We start from the raw sequence: 10,287 nt of genomic DNA, 5'->3' as shown, positions 1-10,287 counted from the left end.
TCCACTGAGTGGCAGATTTAGACCTGGCTTGGTTTGGTTCCAAATCTTTCCCTTGTCCCATTATTCCACAGGACCTCCCCTTCCTGTGGGAGCCTGGACACGTTCCAGACATGTCCAGCAGAAGACCATTTCCAGCCTCCTCTTCCTCGTGGGATGAGGGGGAGGTTGTTCAAGGTGAAACAGCCTGTTCATGTGGCCCAAGGCTGGATTGAGAGCAGGCAGAAGTCACAAGTCACAACAGAGAATTGTTGCTGGGGTCTGCAGCCCCTCACTCTTATCTGGTATTGTAGAAGAATCCAACCACCTAAGTGAGTTTTCCAGATACATAAAGTTCACTCATTTACAGTTTAAAACTTAAAAAAAAAAAAAAAGGCCCTCATTTTGGAAGGAAATCATTCTAAAACATTACACTTATCTTCAGCATATCTACAATACAAAATTTTCTGAATAGCTGAGGATCATTCATAGAAACCAATGGCTTCTCTGCAGCAGTGTCTTCAGAAGCTGTAACAGTGGGGGCAGGGGAGCTCTTTGCTTTTACGCTAAATAACCTTAGACCCCACCCCCACCCCACCCCCGTTTAAAATATTTAAGACTGCTTTACCGTTTGTTTGTTTATTTGTTTTTTGGTGTTGCCTCCCTTGCTACCAGGCTGTTAGATCACTTGCTGCTCTAAATGTGCTTCTAATCTACAGTACAGGAACACACATGAACACAGTAACATGGTGAAAAGTAAGGGTAATTAGGCCACGGTTGAGGACTGGAGAGTCTATCCAATGATTAAAGCACATGAGTGTGTTAGCTGCTAAGGGGTCCTTTCTGTTCCCTCCAGACCCTGCACTGTTGCCCTGTAGTTCACCTCCAGATATGTGAAGTGTCACTGCACAGTATTCCCAAGATTACTATTTGCCTCTTCCATTGGAAAAGTCCACTGAGGATTGCACTATAAACTGTTCCCAATAATAGGAGACAGTTGGAGCATTTCAGAGAAGGAAATCAGCATAGTGAGAAATGAAAAGCAATCTTTGGCACTGAAAAGATATGGGTGACATTCCTGGTGTTCCCATTTTCCAGCTGCATGACTGCTTTGGGGACAGGCCCCCCACCACCACCACTGAGAGCCGTAGGGTCATGAAGATGAAAGGAGATCATACAGGACAGTGCTTAGCACAGCACCTGGCAAAAATGGGGCAAAGAAAGGAAATCAGAATGTGTTTGGATGCTTGAGGGTGTCGGGAAGGAGGGGTACAGGAGCGGGGAACGTGAGGAGAAAGGGAACTGGACAGAAAAGGAACAATAAAGGAGATGCTCCATCTGGGCTTCCTACAAAGAGGCAGACATCATCCATTGTGCATGTGCCTTGGGTAGCCCAGAAGGCCTGGCAGCTGCCCCAGAGAGCACTGGTGAGAGATGGGGAGGGAGGTGGCTGGCACTCCCCACCCCTCACTTAAGATTGGGAACTTTGTTGAGATGGCTAGCCTTGTCTCTCCCTTTTTCCTGCTCTAATTAACACTGGCTGGGGGGCCTGGAGGGACAGAGAGAAGGTGAAAGAGTCCCCAAGATGGTTTGCACCTACCTCAACCTAGTGGTGAAATGAAGCTGCCCACACAAAGCAGCCGTGAGCCCCAACTGCCTAGGGGCTGGGAAATGGGCACTTTGGTGGCTTTTAGCCCAGAAGCGGCAGGGTGGAGATGGTGGCAGGGTGGCCGTCCCTCTGTCCCCGCATCTCTTCTGGCCTATTTCTCTTTGTCTTTCAGATCAGCTTTTAGTCTCTCTACCTCACCCGCCTTTTTAGCCACTGAGCACACCCTCTGGGCTGGACACTGGACTAGGTGGCTAGAAATACAGACACAAATAATGCAGAGTCCTGGCTCCTGGAGAAAGACTTCAGCTCCCCTAGGTCCTTGCCTCCTGCTACCCTCAGCTCCCTTACCCACTGACACCCCCCAACCCCTGTCAGTCCTGGCCCTCCGACTTTGTTCCATCATGCCTTAACCAGGCTCTGCAGTGTGTGTGCTCCCAGAGGGAAGCGACACAAAGGAAAGGGGGGGCAGAAAGGAGGGAATCCCGCTGACATCACTGCTCATTAGCATGTGTGACCTCATCAGGGGGTGGGACAATTTCCCCAGGTGTCTGGGAGGAGGGCATTTGTGTGTGGGGGGGTGGTATTTAAAGGAAAAAGCTGACAGTGCTGCTGAGTGAGGGAGCGGGTGCTGTGAGCCGCCGGGCTGCACACGCACACGCACACCGATGCACACGGACCCCGCCACTGACATGGACACGGACACAGAAACCACAGCACTCTGCCCCTCTGGCAGCCACCAGGCCTCTCCCCCAGGGACACCCACACCAGGTGAGGGCTAACCTGGGCAGGTTCAGGCTGAAAACCATGGGGGTGGGAGCCGAAGCTTTGATGGGAGGTCGGAACTAGGGGTTGAAAGAGCTTGAACCCAATCGGCAAGAGGGGAAGAGCAAGTCAGGAAGTGGAGAAGACCCCTCCTCACATAAGGACTGGGGCTGGGTTAGGGTGGAGGGGGGAAGAGCTGCCTAAGTGCCGCCTCCCCCATCACTCCCAGGGGTTTGCTTGAGAAAGTGTACACGGCCCCTAGATCAGCCTCATTCCCAAGAGGCTGGGACAGGCCGGAGGGAAGGGGAGAAGGAAAGGGGCAGCCTACAAACCTGGGAATCACGGGCAGGGGGCTACCCTCGGGACCTGTTGTAAGGGCTTCTTCTGGCTCCGGGAGGCCCTGGCTGCCAGCCAAGTATTGATCCTGGGCTATTTCCAGCCTCTCTCCATCCCCCTTTGTTTTGTCTGTTGTTCCTCCTCCAGTTACCCTGACCCGTGCATTGTCACTCTCCCTTTCGCTCAGCTCACTCAGGCACACTCTCCCTCTACCTCTCGGAGAACACAATATTCTCTCCCACTCACGGGGACTGCCAGGGATGCAGGATTCTCACACAACCATGCACTGGGGGATGCTCACCTACAGGGCCCCAGGAAGCAGCAGCCCCTCTCACACACACCCAGCCCACCACCACGGAGACCAAACACAATCATCCCAGAGAGCAAGAGCCTTATCCCTTTGCTAGGAACAGGCTCCCCACAAAGTTTCTGACTCTGCCAGCACCTACCTACTCCTCAGAAGCTGGGCAGCAGCTTCAGTTCTTATCCCCTCTGCCCTTCCTCGGTGTGGGGAATACCAGTGCAGGAAGCTATAGGAGGCAGGGCCTCTTGGTGGAGGGAGGGGCAGCCTCCCCCCACCCCACAGGGCCAGAGGCCTAGTCTGGGGGTGTGCCTATGTGTCAGTGTAAACCGTGAGTGGGTGTGTGAGCCTGTGTACAGGTGCCTCCCCTGCATGGGGTGTGTTTTGAAACCGGCTGTGGCTGGGACCACACTGGGAAAGCCATCATGTCAGCTCCACAGAGGCTCACCAGTTCAGGCTTCTGGGGAGTTTAGTGTAAGAGGTCATGCCAAAGAAGAGTCTCAGTTCCTTTAGGGTCCTAGTCATAGATTGGGTGTGGCTGGGCCTCTGAAGCCAGAGCAGCCTGGATTGAGCCCTCTGCAGATGGCTGGACATACCCTACTCATAGCCTCCTTTTCTTTGCTCCCCCTCCTTCCCAGAAGCAGATGCCACACTGCTGAAGAAACCAGAGAAACTGTTGGCAGGGTTCGATCGGGGTGGGCCACCCCCTGCCCTGGGGGCCCCTAGACGACGAGGCAGTATGCCTGTCCCCTACAAGCACCAGCTCCGGCGGGCCCAGGCTGTAGATGAACTTGACTGGCCGCCTCAGGCTTCATCCTCTGGCTCCTCTGACTCCTTGGGCTCAGGGGAGGAAGCCCCTGCCCAAAAGGATGGCATCTTCAAGGTCATGCTGGTTGGGGAGAGCGGCGTGGGCAAGAGCACCCTGGCAGGCACTTTCGGCGGTCTCCAGGGAGACAGTGCTCATGAGCCAGAGAACCCAGGTATTTGAGGGAGCTCTGTGTGGGTCAAGAGGGCTCTGGGTCCTAGTCATGGAATGGAAGCGATGATGACAAGAGTAGCCCCTGCCAGTGTGGTGGCTCACGCCTGTAATCCTAGCACTCTGAGAGGCCGAGGAGGGAGGAATGCTTGAGCTCAGGAGTTTAAGACCAGCCTGAGCAAGGGCAAGAGCCTGTCTCTACAAAAAATAGAAAAATTAGCCGGGTGTGTGGTGTGCACCTGTAGTCCCAGCTCCTTGGGAGGCTGGGGCAGAAGGATCACATGAGCCCAGGAGTTGGAGGTTGCAGTGAGTTATGATGACGCCACTGCACTCTACCCAGAGCAACAGAGGCTGTCTCAAAAAAAAGGGCAGCCCCTGAAGGACAGAAGCTAAGAGAAGCTTCTCCAATGCTTTCTGTTAAAGCCTCTCTGGAGGGGGATGAGGGTTCTCTGGGGCTGAGATTTGAGTTGTCACTGGTTACCAGGTCTCACAAGTGTTGGGGAACCTCCTAATGGGCTTTATTTCCCAACAGAGGACACCTATGAGAGACGCATCATGGTGGATAAGGAGGAAGCGACTCTAGTTGTTTATGACATCTGGGAACAGGTGAGAATTAAGATGTGACTGCAAGCAAGTGATGAAGCTGAGAGAACTGGGGAAGGGCAAAGTCTGGTTGAAGGCTGGTGGAACTACAGGCCCTGATTTGAAAATGTATTAGAACATGTTCTTTCATTTGTATCATCGCAGAGAGCAAGGGCCCACAGCAATGTGGGTACCACGGCCTGTGGCCATAAGAGCCACAGTCTTTCCAAGATCTTCTGACCCCGAGGAAACTTAGGATCTGAATTTGACAAATCCTGCAGCTGCAAGCCAGGCTGGACACCCTGAAATTGACCCCGTCCATAAATTTTTCAGCCTAGAAGAGTCTGATGTGACAGGACCAAGAACTCAGGGCTCTGGAATATCAGGGAAGTGGGGGGAAAAAACTGAAGACTTCTTAATATTTGGACATAAAAGTTACTATGTAGAACCAAGTGGCCAAATTACATATACTTTTATAGCATTAATTTTTTAATCAAGAGCTTAAGCATAAAAAAGTAGGATGGCTACCTTAGTCTAGGAGCCTATGTCCCCAGTCCCCCCAGGTGGGGCTCACATTACTAACTTCTCCCTCCTCCACAAACACGTGCTGGGTATGGAGATTCTGGGCTGGGCGCAGTGGCTCACACCTGTAATCCCAGCACTTTGGGAGGCTGAGGTGGGAGGATTGCTTTGAGGCCAGCAGTTCCAGACCAGCCTGGACAACATAGCAGGATCCCCGCCTCTACAAAAAAGAAAAAAAAATTAGCTGGGCTTGGTGGTGCACCTGTAGTCCCAGCTATTTGGGAGGCTAATGCAGGAGGATAGCTTAAAGTCCAGGAGTTCGAGTGAGCCTTAATCACACCACTGCACTCTAGCCTGGGCAAAAGAGTAAGATTCTGTCTCAAAAAAAAAAAAAAAAAAAGATATGGAGATTCTACCATTAACTAACTCTGCTATCCTAAGCAAGTGCCTTCCTTCTCCCTCAGAGCCCTCATCTTTGTGGTGTAGATGCTGGACAGGATCTACCAGTCCGTAACTACTCCTCAGAAGCTGGGCAGCAGCTTCAGCTTCTTACCCCCTCTACCCCTCCTGGGTGTGGGGAGGCACCCCTCCTATGCCTCCAGCCCTAACATTCCACGACTCTCTCTGCCTATCTGCAGGGGGATGCTGGAGGGTGGCTGCGAGACCACTGCCTTCAGACCGGAGACGCCTTTCTCATCGTCTTCTCAGTCACTGACCGGCAAAGCTTCTCCAAAGTTCCAGAGACCCTACTTCGGCTCCGGGCTGGGAGGCCACACCACGACCTACCTGTCATCCTCGTTGGTAACAAGAGTGACCTGGCCCGTTCCCGAGAGGTATCACTGGAGGGTGTGTATTCTGAACCAATTCCATACTCGCAATCTCAGGGGAAAGCTCTCCCTTCCAGGTCAGCTCTTCTCCCTAAGTCCTTTTTATCGTCACATACCATACTCACTTGCACTTTGCCCCAGGCTAACCCCCAATTGCCCTACTCCCAGGACACTGAGAATCTCTTCTTCTCTTCACTCTCCCTCACCTCTCCTCAAGGCCCCTTTCTCCCTCTCCTTCTCATCTCTACCGACCCACCCTGTGATCTCGGCCTTGATCTATTTCGAGATTCACTAGTCCCAGTCCCTTTCCACCGCCCGCCCGGGAACTCCCCAGGCCCACCCTCTCCCCGGGCCCAATGCGGCCCAGTGGGCGCCTGAGCCGGTGCCTTCCTGCAGAGGGCCGCCACCTGGCCGGGACGCTGAGCTGCAAGCACATCGAGACGTCGGCCGCGCTGCACCACAACACGCGGGAGCTCTTCGAGGGCGCCGTGCGCCAGATCCGGCTGCGGCGGGGCCGGAGCCACGCCGGAGGCCAGCGGCAGGAGCGGGGCAGCCCCGAGTGCCCCGCGCCCTCCGCGCGCCGCGAGAGCCTCACCAAGAAGGCCAAGCGCTTCCTCGCCAACCTGGTGCCGCGCAACGCCAAGTTCTTCAAGCAGCGCTCCAGGTCGTGTCACGACCTCTCCGTGCTGTGAGCCGCGGTCGCCATGGCCACTGCGGTCGCCATGGTCACCGCACCCTTCGCCCCCTCGCCCCGCCCTGCCCCATCCGGCTTCCTCTGTCGAGGCCGTCTAGGAAACCAAAAACTCCCAGGATGCCCCGGTGTGGCCGCGGGGGCGGGCCCGGGCTGGTGGGCGGTGTCCTTCTGACACCTCCGGGCTCCGCGGCGCCCAGGCGGCGAAGACGCAAAGTTTGGGGGCGGGCGTGCTGCAACCGGTGGGCGGAGCGGGTTCTGGCGGGTCAGAGAGAAAAATAGTTCTGCAAAAGGTATTTTGTTTTTTATTAATCCGCGCTTGGCCACCTCTGCTGTAGAGATCCTAAAAGCGAGAATTGGAAAAGTGCTTGGTGAACTTCTTGGTGTTTACCTCGTTTGTACGCTGCGTGAATATGCCTCGCCTTTAAGAGATTCTTAAAGGTAAAGTCGTGGAGACACTTCCAGAGACTTTGCATAAAACGTTCTGGCTTTTATCTGCCACTCTTGTCCACTTTGCCTTTAAGGAGTTCTTAAAGGCAAGGGCCTGGAAGCGCTGTTCTTGAGATTTGATTCTGTGACTTACCATTTCAGGACGGCACTTCCCCTTTAAGGTTATTAAAGGTAAGGTGTGGACAGACTTTCTGCGCTCAGATGCTGGCAAATGCCGGCCTGAAGAGCTGAGTGGTGGCAACCCCCTTTGGCCAGGGCCCAGGAGGCACCAGCAAGGGGCCATCTCTTCCCTTTTCAATAAAGAATTTTTCTACTGCATCTGTTCACTTTGACTGTTCTCTGAGCCCCGGGGAAGGGATGGCTGTCGATGGAAACTGCTGTTACGAGAAAACTCAGGCCCTGAGGAGCTAGAAACCTAAATGTCTAAGGCTCTGGAACTGACTTGGTCCTGAGGTAGTCCATGTAAAAGGACCACTGGCCCTTACAGATGATCAGGTCCACTTCGTGCATTTGATGATGAGAAAACAGGTCTGGAGAGGAACAGGAACCTGCTAGAAGTAATCTGTAACTTACTGACACAGTGGGACCAAGTCTTCAGACTCTGCACCCCATCTTACCCAGCCTATCCTGCAAGAAACAGGCTGGAAGCTACATTTAGCTGCCAGAGCTACTCAGCTTTGACTTGGGCTGGTTCAAGATGGGGCCTGTATCCGCCAGGGAGGCACATCAGCTGGGGCATGGTGGGGTCTCTCTGCGTCTTCTCTGGCAGGGCCCCATAGCCCCAGCTGTCACCTGCAAAGCCCGTGTGAATACTGAAGCTGTCACTGCCTCCTCTGGGGACGCCCACGCCTGCTGCTGCCTGAGCCATAAGCCTGAACAAAGGGAGCAGAGGCAGCAGCTGCCATCACCCCTAGACATACAGTACAGCTACCTGAGCACCTGAGGGCCAGGCCTCCACCCTCCCCCACACATTCTTCCAGAACTTGATGGAAAGCAGAATGAGATGTCTCTCGAGTCCTTGCAGCTGGGCAGGATTCAAGGGGGACCAGCCCAGCACGAGTGGTTATGACAATATGAATAATGGCACTATCTTTAGGGCTTTATACACTTTATCTGTTAATTCTTTAAAGACTACATAAGCTGTTACTATTTTACAGTAGAAGAATCACAGTGTAAGTAATTTGCCTGAAGTCACCCAGTAAGCAACAGTGCTGGGATTCCACTCACGTCTGCTTGATAATGGTGATTTTATCCAGCTTTGCATCTGAGGCTCCACTTCCAGTAAGGATGGGGGGAAGAGGAGGAGGGGCAGCAGAAGAGATACAGGGACCCAATGAGCAGGGCCATGTGCAGTGGCTATGGTGAAAGGTCCAGAGAAATTACATGGTTATAGTGGAGTAAGCAAGTTCTAAACTCTGGGAACCAGGAACAGAGGCAGTTCAAAATTTAAAATGCAGGAAAACACATTGGGCCCATTAAGGGACCAGATGGTTCTACAGTTGGGTTGAAACCTCAGAGACATGAAGAGGAGGGGTAAGAGATGAGCACGAAAAAGAGGGTTTGGAGCTCCACTGCAAAGGACCTTAAATGCCAGGCAAAGAAGTTTGAGCCCAATTCTGTAGGCAGTGAGAGTCACTGAAGGTCTCTGCATGTGGAAGTGACATAATTAGGATGGTCCTTTGGGAATAGGAAGCTGGGAGAGATGTGCATGGGTTGGAGGAGCCGAGGCAAGGCCTGAGAAGCTGAGTTTAGAGGCCAGTAACAGTATATATGGAGGGTAAACTATCCTAAGGGGATGGCAGTGGGAAAGGAGAGGAGGCAGGGACTTGAGGGTTGGAATCATGGGCCTTGGCCACCAAGTGGATGGGTATAAAGAGATGGAAGAGTTGCAGGTAGAGGGAGGATGGTGAGGAACCAGGAATTAGAGGGCAGAGGAGATGGGTAAGTGAGCTCCATTTTGGAGACACCAAGTTTGAGACACTAAAAGAACATCCATACAGAAGAGTTTCAGCAGCTCCCTGGACAGCTGAGTCTGAAATTGGGAACAAGTTGTGGTAAGAGACAGATATGAAAACAATGCCATGAAGATAGTAGTGAAAGAGCCAGGGGAAAGGATAAGATGCAGGGCTGGCTTTATGGATGAGCTATCTTTTGAGTCCCTGTGAATCTGTATGCCCTTACCAGCCCCTGCAGTCACACAGGGCCCCATGCTTTAGTCTAACGCTCTGCTGTGGCTGTCTTGAAATTCTTTGAACAAGGAGCCCTGCAGTTTCATTTTGCATGGGACCCATAAATTACACGAAGGGAGAGGGTACAGTACAGGCTGGGATCCTTAGCTCCAGACCACAGAAGGGGTTTGTGATTCTTGTGAAATGGTATATACAGTTTGATGTGTTTGTAGTCACACATTTGCCTGAGAATAGGATTCACGAATTTAATCAGATTCATAAAAGTATCTGTGACCCAACAAATTACATACCATTGATGGTACTGGTTGCCTCTGGGAAGGGGAACTAGGTGAGTAGAAGACAGGGGTGGGAGGTTTACTTTTCATTGTATACCCTTTTTCTATATCTTGAATTTTTAACTATGTTATATATTATCTGTTCAAAAACTAAATAATTTAAAACAAAACATCAGGGTTCCCAAGAAAGAAGAGGGACCATGGAAAGTCCTGGCGATAGACAGATGAAGATGGAGAAGCAGCCACCAAAGATGTAGTGGAAGAACTAGGATGGAGCATTTTGTGGCTACTACAGGGAGGAGGGAGGGTTTCTATTTAATAGAAATAGAGTATCACCAATGGTTAAATGTGGCCACAGAGAGAGGATGAGGAACAAGAAAGGCCCAGTGCCTTTCACTTGGCAGAAGCTTAAAGTATGTATATAATGAAGATGACGACGGCAGGACCTCCCCTATGAGGGGAGCCACACACCACAAACCTCCCTTCCCCCAGCTCAGCCAGTCCCATCAGTACGACCCATCTGTGTGTTCCCTCCAGACGCCTACAGGCAAGAACTCAGAACAGAGGGAAACTGAAGCCAGGCTCCCGCCAGACTTGGAAGAGGTGCGGTCTTCTCTGAGAGCCAGGTCATCTTTCTCCCTCCCTCTAATCAAGGCAAAGTGGAGCTGTTGATCTGAGCTGGAGGGAGAGGTCAGCAAAGGGCCCCGGGGCCTGAGGTAAGGTCCCCTCTGTCCTTACTCTCTCTTGACGACTGAAGTTTTACCTTGGGATAGGATTCACAAATTTAATCA

At 52.4% G+C, this 10,287-nt stretch overlaps 1 protein-coding gene across 1 annotated transcript; it reads left to right on the top strand.

Annotated features, from left to right (window-relative positions):
• Window positions 1–2,250: 2,250 nt before the first annotated feature.
• On the top strand, window positions 2,251–6,583 carry REM2 (RAS (RAD and GEM)-like GTP binding 2). Its single transcript, XM_012649447.1, has 5 exons — window positions 2,251–2,353; window positions 3,623–3,964; window positions 4,493–4,566; window positions 5,703–5,910; window positions 6,288–6,583. The coding sequence occupies exons 1-5, from the start codon at window positions 2,251–2,253 to the stop codon at window positions 6,581–6,583; spliced, it is 1,023 nt and encodes a 340-aa protein (XP_012504901.1).
• The last annotated feature ends 3,704 nt before the right edge of the window (window positions 6,584–10,287 follow it).

Source organism: Propithecus coquereli, unplaced genomic scaffold, assembly GCF_000956105.1.
Source record: "Propithecus coquereli isolate 6110/MARCELLA unplaced genomic scaffold, Pcoq_1.0 Scaffold3, whole genome shotgun sequence".
Classification (NCBI taxonomy): domain Eukaryota; kingdom Metazoa; phylum Chordata; class Mammalia; order Primates; family Indriidae; genus Propithecus; species Propithecus coquereli.
The sequence above is the reverse complement of the archived record's forward strand: the minus strand, read 5'-3'. Positions and strand labels throughout refer to the sequence as shown.

Bases quoted from the DNA above. Each gene is read 5' to 3' on its own strand.
- REM2 (XM_012649447.1), top strand. From the start codon at position 2,251: ATGCACACGGACCCCGCCACTGACATGGACACGGACACAGAAACCACA. The intron at 4,567-5,702 runs GTGAGAATTAAG...GCCTATCTGCAG, and splicing joins TTTATGACATCTGGGAACAG to GGGGATGCTGGAGGGTGGCT. The intron at 5,911-6,287 runs GTGTGTATTCTG...GCCTTCCTGCAG, and splicing joins CCGAGAGGTATCACTGGAGG to AGGGCCGCCACCTGGCCGGG.